Raw genomic sequence first — 18,995 nt, forward strand, 5'->3', positions numbered from 1 at the left:
CCAGGTTCTGTATATTCAGGGATTGAACAGAACAATACAGGACATTGATATTGTCAGCATGTTTACAAATTAAATCTAGTCCTATTCCTTTTGCTGGGTTGGCTGGATTCAAAATTGAATCGGCCTTCCCCAATTTTGTCTAAATAAAGTTTAGACCTGACTCCAGTGCAGATATAGTGCTCTGTTGGGGTTGTCATTCAGCTTTGATATCCACCATTTACAGTGTATTGTTTCATTGCAATTTTAATAATAATTGAATAAAATGTTCATCAAATGTACATCAAATGTTAATCTGCATCCAATATATAATTTGAAAATTATAATAACAAAACAGAGAACCGAAAAAGACGCTGAGTCACTTGGGGGAGTGATGTCTCTCACTCTGTCCAACCACATTTCCGTCTGTTTCGCTGTACCCAGTGGCCAACGGTTGCATTCTAAACTCTCAATCTCAATCACTCTGGCAGCCTGTCATCATGACAACAGCCCCAGCTGCTTTTCAAAATCCATTGTTTATGTTGTCAAGGACACTGCTATTGTTCCCATTTGGGCCCTGGATATCCTTGTAACAACAACAGGCAGGCTCTCTCTGGCCAAATAGGTGTTGCATAAATAGCAAGGTGACTAATGCTAACCACATAGATCAGGACATCCTCATAGTAATGTTCCTGGCTGACGTCATGGTCATGAGGTTGTATCATTCATTGTCTTGTACAATAACAGTGTTTATTCACCTCAGTACTACCACCATGGGGGAATTATACATCTCATAAATAACACACATTTGGCACATTGTCTTAATAATGATGTAATTAGCTTTTTGTAAACTGGTTTTCTGGTTGACAAGACATCATATAACCAGATTAGAACCAATTAGTCTCTGTTAAAACCAGGTAAAGATCATGACAAGATCAAGGCGTCGTGAAAAATATTCTGGTTATTGTCTGGTCAGATTACAACCAGATAAATACCAATTTTTCTGGTTGCTAAAATGACGTTAATAAAATGTTGTCGTGTCTTTGGCTATGCCGGATTAAGTGATATGACATGCTAACTTATAAAATGATTTCTCTGTAATTAATATTACCTGATTAAGCTAATCATGTAAATGTAATTAACTACAAAGTTGGGGCACCACGGAAGAACGTTTATAGAGCCGTTATCTTCCGAATAAACTCTTAAAATACTTTGTAATATTTTACATCGATAGCAGTCAATATTAACCCTTGTTTTATTTTCAGTCTCATAATGAAAGTTGTAAATTCTTGGTTATCTTCACGAACCATGGCTAACAAGTTGAATCAGCAATACAAAATTGGGTTTAATTATTTATTTACTAAATACCTAACTAATCACACAGAATTACAAATACACAAAATACAATGATGTCATACAGAATTCACCCCTGGTGAACGGAACCTGTATGAAAGCTGGTTACACAAAGGAAAGGGGGTTGGGCTTGAATGAAAGAGCGGGAAGATTTAGGAACACAGAAACAGCAGCTATGCTATCGTAAATACATTATCTTATGCATTCTAAATTACCGCCCATTTGGAAAAGGAAAATGCAATAAATATTTACTCTGAGCTGCGCTTCGGTAGATTGGTCGTAGATGCTGGCCGGGTTGGCCGACAGATCTCCCTGTTTTCGGAAGAATGTCAATGGTGGTCGATTGGATACGTGGTGGTATCTTCGTCTGGTTGTTAGACTGGATCCGTCGTCCGTCCTTTCCTAACCCACGTTAGCAGCGTCCATCCTTTCCTAACCCACGTAACTCAACGGCTAGGAAGTAGCACTTCTGTAGTGAATAAGCTCAAAGTTCATACCAGTTCATACCAGAGCTCACGCCGAGGTTGGCTTAGTTCTGTACTTGACATGTGTGTCCTTCTAACGTAGAGGCTGCAGACCTCCCGTACTGGAACCAACGTGGTTATCTTTTCATCAAAGGATTATGGGAGGGAGGTGTTTCATCGTTTATAACCCCTGTCTCTTCACAGGGTTGGGCCACTGATCGAGCAGGGCACTTTCCTTATGAAAACCCAAATCTCTCATTCGGAAGCTAAAATTACATTTCATCTCCTAACAACATTTTCAATATCAAACATTTCAATTGCATAACAATTCCATGTGACTCTGATAACTAGAGGGCGTATACTTTTCTCAGGTACAGTTTATGTCGTCCTGTCATCAGTCATAATGTCTCAGATGACAACCGAACTGACATACATACTCATTACGTTCCCAAGCATATTTCCAACTGGTTTTATTAACAAAATATGTGGTTCCTTTTCCCCATTTGTTTGATGTTCCCAGACTCTCTATATTTAACACAGGCTATTCAAGTCCTTCAGTAGACTCAGAGAGGGGATGGTAGAAAGGTATTTATGGGGGGGGGGTCATAAACCTTACCCACAGGCCAACGTCATGACAATGTCCTTATGCAACCAGTACATGACCACATAAAAACGATATAAAAGACACCATAATGACTTGTCTCTTCGTCTGTCCCAGGTGGACGGTCTGAACTCGCTTCACTCTGTGAAGTCCACTCCCAACCGCTTCACCAAGACGAGCCAGGGCCGCAGCTGGAACACAGGCAATGGCTCTCCAGATGCCATCTGTCTGACAGTGGACAAGCCTGGCGTGGTGCTGGTGGGTCTTTGTGTCTACGGCGGCGGAGGCATCCATGAGTACGAGTTGGAGGTGCTCGCTGATGATGTAAGAGTTTTAGATCTGCCTTTAATTCTGTGTTAATTTTGGCAGATATTTTACATTTAGTTTGTATTTTGACTAATAACTTTTAGTCTTAGTCACATTTTAGTCATTTCATCAGTCTTAGTTTTTGTTATCAGTTGATTCAAAGTCCACACACTTTTAGTCAGTCATTTTAGTCAATGCATTTTTTCTTCTCTATATTACCTCTTTAGATTTACCTCTAACTTCCATCATGTGCACATTCAGATAACCTTGTCCAACTACAATCCCCTTCTATATCTTAGCTGGCAATATTTCTATTGTGACATATTATAACCATAGTACCTCATGAGAAATCATAGGCTGCAAAGCTGGCTGCAGGTTAAACAATTTACAGCTCTGATTTTCTCCCCGTCATAAGCGTACGAGGTGGGTAAATAACAGTGATGTCCTTAAAAAGGGAAGAATGCCAAAATGATTACTGTACTTCTAATATTCAACAAATATCATTACTATTTCCAAACGGAGAAAGCAACTGCAACTCGCATTTGCAGACCCAGAGAGTGGTAACAGCAGTGGGTAGAGTGGTGTTTAACAGGTGGTTTGTACGGGCAGTTATACAGTCTGATAGCAGTGGGTAGAGTGGCGTTTCACAGGCGGTTTGTACGGGCAGTTATACAGGACAGTTATACAGTCTGATAGCAGTGGGTAGAGTGGCGTTTCGCAGGCCGTTTGTACGGGAAGTTATACAGTCTGATAGCAGTGGGTAGAGTGGCGTTTCGCAGGCGGTTTGTACGGGCAGTTATACAGGACAGTTCTACAGTCTGATAGCAGTGGGTAGAGTGGTGTTTCGCAGGCGGTTTGTACGGGCAGTTATACAGGACAGTTATACAGTCTGATAGCAGTGGGTAGAGTGGCGTTTCACAGGCGGTTTGTATGGGCAGTTATACAGGACAGTTATACAGTCTGATAGCAGTGGGTAGAGTGGCGTTTCACAGGCGGTTTGTACGGGCAGTTATACAGTCTGATAGCAGTTGGTAGAGTGGAGTTTCACAGGCGGTTTGTACGGGCAGTTATACAGTCTGACAGCAGTGGGAGAGTGGCGTTTCGCAGGCGGTTTGTACGGGTAGTTATACAGGACAGTTATACAGTCTGATAGCAGTGGGTAGAGTGGCGTTTCGCAGGCGGTTTGTACGGGCAGTTATACAGGACAGTTCTACAGTCTGATAGCAGTGGGTAGAGTGGCGTTTCGCAGGCGATTTGTACGGACAGTTATACAGGACAGTTATACAGTCTGATAGCAGTGGGTAGAGTGGCGTTTCACAGGCGGTTTGTATGGGCAGTTATACAGTCTGATAGCAGTGGGTAGAGTGGCGTTTCGCAGGCGGTTTGTATGGGTAGTTATTCAGTCTGATAGCAGTGGGTAGAGTGGCGTTTCGCAGGCGGTTTCTATGGGCAGTTATACAGGACAGTTCGTGGCCGTTTCTCAGGAGCCTGGTGTTGCAGTTAACTCTTTTTGGAGGGAGCAGGTCATTCAGTAGATGGTCAAGAGTGTGCACGTCCTTCACCAGATGCACTGCAGCCTACTCTCGCCTGCTCTGCAGTGGGGCGGCAGGTAGCCTAGTGGTTTGAGCGTTGGACTAGTAACTGAAAGGTTGCTAGATCGAATCCCCAAGCTGACAACGTAAAAATCTGTCGTTCTGCCCCTGAACAAGGCATTTAACCCACTGTTCTTAGGCTGTCATTGAAAGTAAGAATTTGTTCTTAACCTGTTATGGCTAGGGGGCAGTATTTTCACGGCTGGATAAAAAACGTACCCGATTTAATCTGATTATTAGTCCTGCCCAGAAACTAGAATATGCATATAATTATTAGCTTTGGATAGAAAACACTCCAAAGTTTGTAAAACTGTTTGAATTGTGTCTGTGAGTATAACAGAACTCATTTGGCAGGCCAAAACGTGAGAAGATTCTGTACAGGAAGTACCCTGTCTGACCATTTCTTGAACTTCTTTGCCATCTCTATCTATTACAAAGGATCTCTGCTCTAACGTGACACTTCCTACGTCTTCCATAGGCTCTCAGAGCCCGGGAAAAACCTGAATGTCGTCATACCAGCCCCAGGCTGAAACACATTATCGCCTTTCTCAAGTGGCCGATCAAGGGACTGTGGGCTTAGGCGCGTGCACTGGCCGCCCCCGTCTTTGTGTTTTTTCCTCTGTTTGCCGAAAAGGAGATTCCCGGTCGGAATATTATCGCTTTTTTTACGAGATAAATTGCATAAAAATTGATTTTAAACAGCGGCTGACATGCTTCGAAGTACGGTAATGGAATATTTAGATTTTTTTTGTCACGAAATGCGCCATGCGCACGACCCTGATTTACCATTTCGGATAGTTTCTGGAACGCACGAACAAAACGCCGCTATTCGGATATAACGATGGATTATTTTGGACCAAACCAACATTTGTTATTGAAGTAGCAGTCCTGGGAGTGCATTCTGACGAAGACAACAAAAGGTAATCAAACTTTTGTAATAGTAAATCTGATTTTGGTGAAGGCTAAACTTGCCGGGTGTCTAAATAGCTAGCCCGTGATGGCTGGGCTATGTACTTAGAATATTGCAAAATGTGCTTTCACCAAAAAGCTATTTTAAAATCGGACATATCGAGTGCATAGAGGAGTTCTGTATCTATAATTCTTAAAATAATTGTTATGCTTTTTGTGAACGTTTATCGTGAGTAATTTAGTAAATTGTTAGTAAATTCCCCGGAAGTTTGCGGGGGGGTATGCTAGTTCTGAACGTCACATGCTAATGTAAAAAGCTGTTTTTTGATATAAATATGAACTTGATTGAACAAAACATGCATGTATTGTATAACATAATGTCCTAGGTGTGTCATCTGATGAAGATCATCAAAGGTTAGTGCTGCATTTAGCTGTCTTCTGGGTTTTTGTGACATTATATGCTAGCTTGAAAAATGGGTGTCTGATTATTTCTGGCTGGGTACTCTGCTGACATATCCTGTTGGGGCTCGGGGGCAGTATTGAGACATTTTGAAAAAAATATGTGCCCATTTTTAACTGCCTCCTACACCAACTCAGAAGCTAGGATATGCATATTATTAACACATTCGGATAGAAAACACTCTGAATTTTCTAAAACAGTTTGAATGGTGTCTGTAAGTATAACAAAACTCATGTTGCAGGCAAAATCCTGTGAAAAATAGATCCCAAAAAAATGTGAATTTTGTGACTGTACTATTTAGTGTCATTGTTTTATAGATACCATAGTGAGAAAGGATTCATTTCGCAACACCTACGGCTTCCACTAGATGTCAACGATCTTTATAAAGTTGTTTGAAGCGTCTATGATAAACAGAGAGCAAATTAGAATCCAAGGAAGTTGACATGTCATCACTTCATTTTTTTGCGCCTGCGCATAAATCGGAGAAACGTGAGTTTGTCATCATTGTTTATCTAGACATAGGATAGGTTGTGTGAAAATATTACTGATGTTTAACGTTAAAAATGGACCAAAAGATTAATGCTAAACAACATTTGACATGTTTGAACGGACGTAAATAGATTATTTACTAGGTTTTTTTAACTTTTCGGTGTGATTTTACACCCACGTTTTGTGGGAGTATAATGAACGCTAAGTACTTGGTGTTATTTGGACATAAATTATGAACTTTGTCAAAAGAAACCACATTTGTTCCGGACCTGGGATGCCTTCCGGACCTGGGATGCCTGCCTTCTGATGGAGATAATCAAAGCTAAGGGGATATTTACAATGTTATTATCGATATTAGATTATGCTAACTGTATAGCATAGCCTGTTGTTCTTAGCATAGCACCCCGTTTATTGCAAAATGTGATTTCCCAGTAAAGTTATTTTGAGATCTGGCCATTCGGTAGCAATTACGAGATGATAATATATTATTCTTTGAATGACAATATTATAATTTACCAATGTTTTCGAATAGTAATTTTGTTATGTTCACCGGAAGCATTTCAGAGAAGAAAAAAATCTGAATTTCACGCTACTGTAAAATGCTGTTTTTGGATATAAATATGAACTTGATGGAACAAAAAATGCATGTATTGTATAACATAATGTCCTAGGAGTGTCATCTGATGGAGATTGACAAAAGTTAGTGCATAATTCTAGCTGGTTTCTGCTTTTGGTAACGCCTGACCTTGAATTGAAAATGGATGTTTGTACTTTTGTGGCTATGTACTGGCCTAACATAATCTAACTTTATGCTTTTGCCGTAAAGCCTCTTTGAAAATCGAACAATGTGGTTAGATTAAGGAGATGTTTATCATTTAAATTGTGTAAAATAGTTGATTGTTTGAGAAATTGAAATTATTAGATTTTTGATGTTTTGAATTTCCAGCCTTGTTAGCAATCCCGACTCGGGGTTCATTGCTAACCTGTAGCCCCAACAGGATAATCTAATGTTTTGCTTTCGCTGTAAAGCCTTTTTGAAATCGGACAGTGTGGTTAGATTAACGAGAGTCTTGTCTTTAAAATGCTGTGAAATAGTCATATGTTTGAAAAATTGAAGTTTTCGGATTTTAGAGGAATTTGTATTTCGCGCCACGCCCATCATTGGATATTGGAGCAGGTGTTCCGCTAGCGGAACGTCTAGATGTAAGAGGTTAACTGACTTACCTATTTAAATAAAGGTAAAATAAATAATTGAATAAAGTGAGGGTAGCTGTGGTTGGACTGCTCCACCTCTGGAGATGATCCTCAAGGTCCTCTGCACCCTGTCTAGTTGGGCCTGTTGCTTTTTACTGCTTTCGATTAACAGAACTCCACCGTATTCCAGACAAGGCCTGAGCAGTGTAGTGTTGACTGTGACCAGATCTTCAGTGGGTAGGCCATTTCTGGCAAGAACAGTCAAAGTGCATGCATTTTGAGGCTTTCCTCACTGACTGTGCCACGTATGACACCACTGAGGTTAGAGTCTAGATGAAAACCAAGATACTTAGTTGTTGTTACCACTGGTACTTCCTGTCATCCTTGGATTAGTAGTGCAGGTTGTAGATGGTCCCTAGGAAAACATATCTGAATTTCCAGACTTTTTTCCATTCAGGAGCATGTTGTTGGATGTGGCCCACTCTTCCAGATGCTTTGCCTCCAAGCCCATGGAAATGTCCTATTTGATGCTGGTTAATAGAATGGCTTGGGAAAGCTCTACATTGTTTGCATACCCAGTGTCCAGAGTGTCACTGAAGACAACTTTTCGGGTGGACATGTGAAGGAGAAAGAGATATGGTGAGACCACGCCACCTTGTGGCACACCAGAGGTGACCTCTGATCAAGGGCTAAAAGTGCCATTTACCATCACCCTCTGTCTTCTTCCTGTGGTGTAGCTGTTGAGCCATGCTAAGTATTTAAATCCACAGTAAAACGAGTCCTATATCAACATAACCTGAAAGGCCGCTCAGCAAGGAAGAAGCCACTGCTCCAAAACCGCCATAAAAAAGCCAGAATACGGTTTGCAACTGCACATGGGGACAAAGATCGTACTTTTTGGAGAAATGTCTTATTATCTGATGAAACAAAATATGCTTATGGGAAGCTTGTGGAAGGCTACCCGAAACATTTCTGATGAATAAGCCGTCTGATTCGATGACAGATGGAGTGGAATTTGTCTTTCTGCCCATAATTTCATTTAAAGTACTCAAGTTTTTCTTTATATCATTGATCTTAGCTTCATAATAAAGTTTCTTCTTTTTGATGAGTTTAGTCACATAATTTCACAATTTGTAGTAAGTAAGCCAGTCAGATGTGAAGCCAGACTTACTCCCTTTGCCCCATCTCTTTCCACTTTACAGTTTTTCAATTTGTCATCAATCCATGGAGCCTTAACAGTTCTAACAGTCAGTTTCTTAACAGGTGCATGTTTATCAATAATTGGAAGAAGCAATTACATAAATGTATCAAGTGCAGCGTCTGGATGGTCCTCATTAATCACACCAGACCAACAAATATTTTTAACATCATCCACATAGGTCACAGCAAAATCTTTTGTATGATCACATACACTATTTTAGGTCCAGCTGTTGGAACCTTGGCTTTCCTGGATATAGCCACTATATTGTGATCACTGCATCCAATGGGTACGGATATAGCTTTAGAACAAAGTTCTACAGAATTAGTAAAAATGTGATTGATACATGTGGATGATCTTGTTCCTGTAGTGTTTGTAAACACCCTGGTTGGTTGATTATTAACCTAAACCAGATTACAGGCACTGGTAACAGTAAGAAGCTTCCTCTTGAGCGGACAGCTTGATGAAAACCAGTCAATATTCAGGTCCCCAAGAAAGTAGACCTCTCTGTTTACATCACATACACTATCAGGAATTTCACACACATTATTTAGATACTGACTGTTAGCATTTGGTGACCTATAGCAACACCCCTAAAGAAAAATCTTTAGATGTGCCCAGTGAACCTGCAACCACAACACTTTAATAACACTTGACATAAGATCTTCTCTAAGCATTACAGGGATATATATATTCTGGCGCACAGATTCAGGATAGTTCTAGTAGAGGAAGATATACATTCCTCTCAAGTTCTTGGCTCTTTCCAGAACAGCTACCTTGTCTTTGAACCTCAGGATCCTGACCACTATCGGCCTGGGCCTATCACCTGGGCCGGTGGTGGGTTTTCCAGTCCTGTGGGTGTACTCCACCTCAATCTTCCTGTGGTCCATCTTAAGTTTCTCCAAGATAATTTCCCTCACTTTGTCCTCAGACTCCATCCAGGTCTCGTGGAGATTCTGCAATTCCATCCACAACCATGTTTCGCCTTGATTGTCCCTCGAGATGGTCTGATTTATCTGTCATTGTTATCATGGATTCACACACAGAACTGATGTCATCTCTCAATGACATACAGATTGCTGTCATCTTGCCGTTCTCCTGTTTCATCTCGTCGAGCTGAACCTGGGAGAACTGCAAACTGTTCTTCCGGTCCTGGACCTCTTTGGTCAGGTCGTCCATTCTTTTATTAGTAGAATCCACGTATTTGGACAAACCACTTGGAAGCTATTTTCTTGTTGTATCAACAACTGCTTGTAGGTCTCTTTTTGTTCATTTAACTTCTTGGGGCTATGTGGGACGCTAGCGTGCCACCCGTGGTGCACCCTATCAACAGCAGGTGCATTTCAAGAGTGGCAAATTTGAAACCAAATAAATGTCAAAATTCAAATTTTTCAAACATACAACTATCTTACACCCTTTGAAAGATAAACATCTCCTTAATCTAACCACGTTGTCCGATTTCAAAAAGGTTTTACGGCGAAAGCATAAAGTTAGATTATGTTAGGAGAGTACATTGACAATAGCTGTGTGTAATGTTTTGTCAATTCAAAGACAGGCGTCACCAAAACCATAAAACCAGCTAAAATGATGCACTAACCTTTTACAATCTCCATCAGATGACACTCCTAGGACATTATGTTAGACAATGCATGCGTTTATAGTTCTATCAAGTTCATATTTACATCCAAAAACAGCATTTTACTATGGCATTGATGTTGAGGAAATCGTTTCCCTCCAATAACCGGCAGTCAAGTCAGCACCACAAATTAAATAATTAAAATGAGAAAACATTGGTAAAATATTATATTGTCATTTAAGGAATTATAGATTTACATCTCTTGAACGCAATCAACTTGCCAGATTTAAAAATAACCTTACTGGGAAATCACACTTTGCAATAATCTGAGCACTGCGCCCAGAAAAATATGCTTTGCTATACAGACAAACGGCCATGTTGCAGAGATCTAAAATCGAAAATACTATGTAAATAATCCATTACCTTTGATTCTCTTCATCAGATGTCACTTCCAGGAATCCCAGGTCCATAACGAATGTAGTTTTGTTCAAAAAAGCTCATCATTTATATCCAAAAAGATCTGTGTTGTTAGCACATGATCTAAGCCAGCCGGACTTCTCGTCATGAACGAGGGGAAAAAATATATTTACGTTCGTTCAAACATGTCAAACGTTGTATAGCATAAATCATTAGTGCCTTTTTTAACCAGAACATGAATAATATTCAAGGTGGACGAATGCATACTCTTTTATAACGTATTGGAACGAGGGTACCCAACATGAACTCGCGCGCCAGAGTCTAATCGGCCATCACCGTTCCATGGCTCTTGTTTGGTCAGATCTCACAGTAAAAGACTCAAAACACTTTGTAAAGGCTGGTGACATCTAGTGGAAGCAATAGGAAGTGCCAAAACATTAATCAACCCCTGTGTGTTTCAATGGCATAGGCTTAAAGGTAATTCAACACATCAGGTATCCACTTCCTGTCAGAAAATGTCTCAGGGTTTTGGAGGATGGCAGCATCATGTTGTGGGGGTGCTTTGCTGCAGGAGGGACTGGTGCACAAAATAGATAGCATCATGAAGAAGGGAAATTATGTGGATATATTGAAGCAACATCTCAAGACATCAGTCAGGAAATTAAAGCTTGGTCGCAAATGGGTCTTCCAAATGGACAATGACCCCAAGTATACTTCCAAAGTTGTGGAAAAATGTCTTAAGGACAACAAAGTCAAGGTATTGGAGTGGCTATCACAAAGCCCTGACCTCAATCCTATAGAAAATATGTTGTCCAATCTGAAAAAGCATGTGCGAGCAAGGAGGCCTACAAACCTGTCTCAGTTACACCAGCTCTGTCAGGAGGAATTGGACAAAATTCACCCAACTTATTGTGGAAGACTACCTGAAATGTTTGACCCAAGTTAAACTATTTAAAGACAATGTTACCAAATACTAATTGAGTGTATGTAAAATACTGACCCGCTAGGAATGTGATGAAAGAAATAAAAGCTGAAATAAATTATTCTCTCTATTATTCTGACATTTCACATCCTTAAAATAAAGTGGTGATCCTAACTGACCTAAGACAGGGAATTTTTACTAGGATTAAATGTCAGGAATTGTGAAAAACTGAGTTTAAATGTATTTGGCTAAGGTGTATGTAAACTTTCGACTTCAACTGTAAGCAGTCCCAGCAAATGATGCCAACTGCGTTGCGGGATCCAACATCAGAAGCTAGGTAGCTACCAAGAACTTTCCAATATACTTTTAAACAACAAACTTTCCAAACAACAAAACCGAGCTCTTCCTCGTTCCGCGTACATCAGGAAGTGACACTATTCCAGGAGACACAGTAGAATGGTTTGACTACAGAAGATATGTCGGGCTCATTAAATTGTTTTATTTTTAGTTATTTTCTAGTTTTTTTTGTTTGATACAACGTATTGGAAGATTTTAGGTCCCTCTGAAGGACTAGCTCCTATAGTCACAGTTCGCCACTATCGCTTTTCAACAGTAAAAGTTCAAAAATTGCTGGAGGACGTCTTTAAGCTTCCCTAGGAATTCTTAACTTCTTGTTTCTCACCACTTCTCGCCTTTCTCTCTTCCCCTCTTCCCCTCTACCATTCTTCTCCCCCTCCAGGCCCAGACGGAGCACCCTGGGGATTTGGTCCACACCCACAGGTGGACGTCTCTGGAGCTGGTCAAGGGAACCTACAGCACCGATGACTCTCCCAGCGACATTGCCGAGATACGCCTCGACAAGGCCGTGCCACTAAAGGTACACAGGACTAGAATTATATGCCCTATTCAGTAGTGATGTGGGGGAAAAAATCTATAGTTACATAACGTAATTATTTGGGGAATATTTCAAATTGATATTTTACTCCCAATTATCGATTTGTAAATAAATACAAATCTATTTTTTTTCTTCTGTTAGCTAGTGCTAGTCGGCTTTACCTGTGCCAAAACTCCAGTATTTTACATCCTATAGCTTGTTCTACATCTTTTTAAATTGTTAGCCAACATGTTGTCATCTCTTTTATTTCCCTGATCCAAACTCGTTTTCTCATGCTCTTGTCTCTATGAAGCAGAAATATAGTGAGCAATATTTTTGGAACATCAAATCGCAATAGATTATGGTGATATTATCTATATGCATGCATCGGCAAACACATTAAAACCACTGGATGCTATTTACCATTGTGCACTCAGGTTTATCACGGGTGATAGATACAAAACTCATCACTGTATCCTATATCAACATGTGGGTTGGGCCTCTCTATCTGTGAGGCGAGAGCAACATGCTCTCTTGTTTATTTATAAAGCGCTTCTTTTAAAACTACCTCCATATATATCATCATTAATTTCCACTAGATATACAAATTTTAAAACCAGATCACAGATGTGGATTACATTAGAGACTCCTGCGGTCTCCACAGAGTTGGGTAGGACTGCCTTTAGTTCCTTTGCGCCTTATTTATGGAACAAACTGCAGATCCAACTTAAGTTAGACACTCTGGTGTCCCTTGCCCATTTCAAAAATGTTATGGAGGATCAATATGATGTTGTCTGTGATTGTTTCTGTTGAATTGTGTCTTTGTTTTGTATGTTTGAAATGTTCTTGTCTGTATGCCTAAAACTGTACATGTCAACATGTTTACACAGGGCACAGCCGTAAAAGAGATCCAGGTCTCAGTCTGTTTTCCCTGTTAAAATAAAGATTTAAAAAATAAAATCGCAAATCATGGCATTCAGAATCGTGAGAAGTGCAATGCATATCATATCAGATATGTCTGTATCATGATAATATCGCATCATGAGGTCCCTGGCAATTCCCAGCCTGCTATGCAGACATATCTATTCAATCTAACCATATATGTATGCATGCATCCATCCATCCTTTAGTATTTTTTATACCACAGACTCAGTGCAACTTATGATATGAAAACAGTATATGTTGCACAATCCTGTTTACATTCTACAGGAGGGTGTGAAATATGCTGTCCGCCTGCGTAACTATGGCAGCCGAACAGCCAATGGGGATGGAGGGATGACCACGGTTCAGTGTTCCAATGGCGTGGCCTTTACCTTCAGAACCTGTAGCCTGAGCAGCAACGGGACCAACCAGACTAGAGGACAGATACCACAGATGCTGTACTACAGGTACGCACATAGACACGTGCACAGACAGACAGACAAAAAGACTCAAGTTGATATTCATGTCATGGTTATAACATCTACAGAACAGGCAGAAATGCAAAAGGTGGACGTGTTGCCATTTTATATTCAGAACCATATTCCTATTAAGCTTAGAGATGATATGATGTTAAATACTGTTGAAGTAATATGGCTGCAGGTTCATCTGCCTCACCTAAAGCCCATTCTGGTGGGAAGCTTCTATAGACCACCAAGTGCAGTCAGTATCTGGATAACGTGTGAAATACTTGATAATGTATGTGATATCAACAGAGGTATATTTTCTGGGTGATTTAATTATTGACTGGCTTTCATCAGGCTGCCCTCTCAAGAGAAAGCTTCAAACTGCACTTAGTGCCTGCAACTTGGTTCAGGTCATTAGTCAAGCTACCAGGGTAGTTACAAACAGGACAGGAATGAAATCATCAACATGTATTGATCACATCGTTACTAATGCTGCAGTAATTTTGTTTTACAGGAGTATCCAAATCCATCGGATGTAGTGATCATAATATATTACCATAACTAGGAAAACTAAAGTTCCAAAGCCTGTGCCTAGTATAGTGTATAAGAAGTCATACAATACATTTTGTAGTGATTCCTATCTTGTTGATGTAAATATTTGTTGGTCTGTGGTGTGTAATGAGGAGCAACCAGATGCTGCCCTTGACACATTTATGAAGTTGCTTATCCCAGTTACTAATAAGCATGCACCCATTAAGAAAATTACTGTAAAAATGGTTAAAACCCCGTGGATTGATTAGGAATTGAAAAATGTTATGGTTGAGAGGGATGAGGCAAATAAGTCTGGCTGCACAACACGATTTGGAAAACATTGTTCAAATTGAGAAATCATGTGAATAAACTGAATAAAAAGAAGAAACTACACTATGAAACAAAGATAAATGACATAAAGAATGATAAAACACTTGGGAGCACCTTGAATTAAATTTTGGGGAAAAAGGCAAACTCGGCTCTATTATTCATTGAATCAGATGGCTCATTCATCACAACACCCACTGATATTGCCAACTACTTAAAGGACTTTTTAATTGACAAGATTAGCAAACTTAGACATGACATGCCAGCAACAAACGCTGACACTACACATCCAAGGATTATTGATAAAAGTATGAAAGCCAAGCATTGTAATTTTGTGGAAGAAGTGAAATAATGTCTGTTGTCTATCAACAATGACAAGTCACCGGAGTCTGACAATCTGGATGGAAAATTACTGAGGATAATAGCGGACGATTTTGCCACTCCTATTTGCCATACCTTCAGTCTAAGTCTACTAGAAAGTTTGCTTCCCTCCAGGTCTGAGGGTACAAAGTAATTCCACTACCCAAGAATAGTAAAGCCCCCTTTTCTGGCTCAAATAGCCAACCAATCAGCCTGTTACCAACTCTTAGTAAACTTCTGGAAACAATTGTGTTTGACCAGATACAATGCTATTTTACTGTAAACAAAGTGACTAGAGGTGGACCGATTATGATTTTTCAACGCCGATACCGATTATTGGAGGGCCAAAAAACCCGGTACCGATTAATCGGCCGATTTTGTTTTTTTGTTGAAATAATGACAAATACAACAATACTGAATGAACACTTATTTTAACTTAACTTCTTGGGGCTATGTGGGACGCTAGCGTGCCACCCGTGGTGCACCCTATCAACAGCAGGTGCATTTCAAGAGTGGCAAATTTGAAACCAAATAAATGTCAAAATTCAAATTTTTCAAACATACAACTATCTTACACCCTTTGAAAGATAAACATCTCCTTAATCTAACCACGTTGTCCGATTTCAAAAAGGTTTTACGGCGAAAGCATAAAGTTAGACTATGTTAGGAGAGTACATTGACAATAGCTGTGTGTAATGTTTTGTCAATTCAAAGACATGGTCACCAAAACCATAAAACCAGCTAAAATGATGCACTAACCTTTTACAATCTCCATCAGATGACACTCCTAGGACATTATGTTAGACAATGCATGCATTTTTAGTTCTATCAAGTTCATATTTATATCCAAAAACAGCGTTTTACTATGGCATTGATGTTGAGGAAATCGTTTCCCTCCAATAACCGGCAGTCAAGTCAGCACCACAAATTAAATAATTAAAATTAGAAAACATTGGTAAAATATTATATTGTCATTTAAAGAATTATAGATTTACATCTCTTGAACGCAATCAACTTGCCAGATTTAAAAATAACCTTACTGGGAAATCACACTTTGCAATAATCTGAGCACTGCGCCCAGAAAAATATGCTTTGCTATACAGACAAACGGCCATGTTGGAGAGATCTAAAATCGAAAATACTATGTAAATAATCCATTACCTTTGATTCTCTTCATCAGATGTCACTTCCCGGAATCCCAGGTCCATAACGAATGTAGTTTTGTTCAAAAAAGCTCATCATTTATATCCAAAAAGATCCGTGTTGTTAGCACATGATCTAAGCCAGCCGGACTTCTCGTCATGAACGAGGGGAAAAAATATATTTACGTTCGTTCAAACATGTCAAACGTTGTATAGCATAAATCATTAGTGCCTTTTTTAACAAGAACATGAATAATATTCAAGGTGGACGAATGCATTCTCTTTTATAACGTATTGGAACGAGGGTACCCAACATGAACTTGCGCGCCAGAGTCTAATCGGCCATCACCGTTCCATGGCTCTTGTTCGGTCAGATCTCACAGTAAAAGACTCAAAACACTTTGTAAAGGCTGGTGACATCTAGTGGAAGCAATAGGAAGTGCCAAAACATTAATCAACCCCTGTGTGTTTCAATGGCATAGGCTTAAAGGTAATTCAACACATCAGGTATCCACTTCCTCTCAGAAAATGTCTCAGGGTTTTGCCTGCCAAATGAGTTCTGTTATACTCACAGACACCATTCAAACAGTTTTAGAAACTTTAGGGTGTTTTCTATCCATATATAATAAGTATATGCATATTCTAGTTACTGGGTAGGATTAGTAACCAGATTAAATCGGGTACGTTTTTTTATCCAGCCGTGAAAATACTGCCTCCTAGCCCCAAACAGGTTAATATAATACATCAATCAAATCAATTTAGCCTCATAAATAATGAAACGTGTTCAATTTTGTTTAAATAATGCAAAAACAAAATGTTGGCGAAGAAAGTAAAAGTGCAATATGTGCCATGTAAGAAAGCTAACGTTTAACCTCTATGGGCTAGGTGGGACGCTTGCGTCCCACCTACGTAACAGCCACTGCCAGCCTGTGGCGCGATTTTCAAAACCTTAAAAATCCTATTACTTCAATTTCTCAAACATATGACTATTTTACAGCCATTTAAAGACAAGACTCTCGTTAATCTAACCACACTGTCCGATTTCAAAAAGGCTTTACAACGAAAGCAAAACATTAGATTATGTCAGCAGAGTACCAAGCCAGAAATAATCAGACACCCATTTTTCAAGCCTGCATATAATGTCACCAAAACCCAGAAGACAGCTAAATGCAGCACTAACCTTTGATGATCTTCATCAGATGACAACCCTAGGACATTATGTTATACAATACATGCATGTTTTGTTCAATCAAGTTCATATTTATATCAAAAACCAGCTTTTTACATTAGCATGTGACGTTCAGAACTAGCATACCCCCCGCAAACTTCGCTAACATTTTACTAAATTACTCACGATAAACGTTCACAAAAAGCATAACAATTATTTTAAGAATTATAGATACAGACCTCCTCTATGCACTCGATATGTCCGATTTTAAAATAGCTTTTTGGTGAAAGCACATTTTGCAATATTCTAAGTACATAGCCCAGGCATCACGGGCTCGCTATTTAGACACCCGGCAAGTTTAGCACTCACCATAATCATATTTACTATTATAAAAGTTTGATTACCTTTTGTTGTCTTCGTCAGAATGCACACCCAGGACTGCTACTTCAATAACAAATGTTGGTTTGGTCCAAAATAATCCATCGTTATATCCAAATAGCGGCGTTTTGTTCGTGCGTTCCAGACACTATCCGAAATAGTAAAGAAGTGTCGCGCGCATGGCGCAATTCGTGACAATAAAATTCTAAATATTCCATTACCGTACTTCGAAGCATGTCAACCGCTGTTTAAAATCAATTTTTACGACACTTTTCTCGTAGAAAAAGCGATAATATTCCGACAGGGAATCTCCTTTTCGGCAAACAGAGGAAAAATCCCAAAGGCGAGGGCGGCGGGGTCACGCGCCTAAGGCCAGTGTCCCTTGATCGGCCACTTGAGAAAGGCGATAATGTGTTTCAGCCTGGGGCTGGAATGACGACATTCTGTTTTTTCCCGGGCTCTGAGCGCCTATGGACGACGTGGGAAGTGTCACGTTAGAGCAGAGATCCTTAGTAAATGATAGAGATGGAAAAGAAGTTCAAGAAATGGTCAGACAGGCCACTTCCTGTAAAGGAATCTCTCAGGTTTTGACCTGCCATTTGAGTTCTGTTATACTCACAGACACCATTCAAACAGTTTTAGAAAATTTAGGGTGTTTTCTATCCATATGTAATAAGTATATGCATATTCTAGTTACTGGGTAGGAGTGGTAACCAGATTAAATCGGGTATGTTTTTTATCCAGCCGTGAAAATACTGCCCCCTAGCCATAACAGGTTAACTAGTGATTATGTGAAGATAGTCAGCCTGCCACGCAGGCTCCTTGTGGAGTGCAATGTAAGGCAGGTGGTTAGAGCGTTGGACTAACAAGGTAAAAATCTGTCGTTCTGCCTCTGAACAAGGCAGTTAACCCACCGTTCCTAGGCCGTCATTGAAAATAAGAATGTGTTCTTAACTGACTTGCCTAGTTAAATAAAGGTGTAAAAAAAACGAGAAAAAAAAACGGCCAAACCGGTGTCCAGAAATACCGATTTCCGATTGTGATGAAAACTTGAAATCGGCCCTAATTAATCGGGCCATTCCGATTTAATCGGTCGACCTCTAAAAGTGACAACTGACTTTCTGTACGCTTATGGGGAAAGACATTCAACAAGCACAGCACTTACACAAATGACTGATTGGCTGAGAGAAATTGATGATAAAAAGATTGGGGGGGCTGTTTTGTAAGACTTCAGTGTCGCTTTTGACATTATCGATCATTGTCTGACATCTTTTTCCAAGATTTTGTCCATGTATATATATTTTTCTTTGTATATATGTTTAATCTCAATTTCCATCTACGGACTGAACATACTCTCCTGCAACCCGCCCCAC

The 18,995-nt window shown here is 39.8% G+C and overlaps 1 protein-coding gene across 8 annotated transcripts in view; it reads left to right on the forward strand.

The window, feature by feature from the left end:
• The window catches only part of LOC106581613 (E3 ubiquitin-protein ligase MYCBP2), a 383,302-nt gene that overhangs the window by 211,985 nt on the left and 152,322 nt on the right, over window positions 1-18,995 (forward strand). For all 8 annotated transcript variants that reach the window (XM_045704972.1, XM_045704966.1, XM_045704969.1 and 5 more), the window contains 3 exons: window positions 2,512-2,718; window positions 12,197-12,334; window positions 13,541-13,719. In XM_045704972.1, the coding sequence (XP_045560928.1) occupies window positions 2,512-2,718; window positions 12,197-12,334; window positions 13,541-13,719 (524 nt within the window). The remainder of the gene's footprint in view (window positions 1-2,511; window positions 2,719-12,196; window positions 12,335-13,540; window positions 13,720-18,995) is intronic.

Source organism: Salmo salar, chromosome ssa21, assembly GCF_905237065.1.
Source record: "Salmo salar chromosome ssa21, Ssal_v3.1, whole genome shotgun sequence".
NCBI classification, from domain to species: domain Eukaryota; kingdom Metazoa; phylum Chordata; class Actinopteri; order Salmoniformes; family Salmonidae; genus Salmo; species Salmo salar.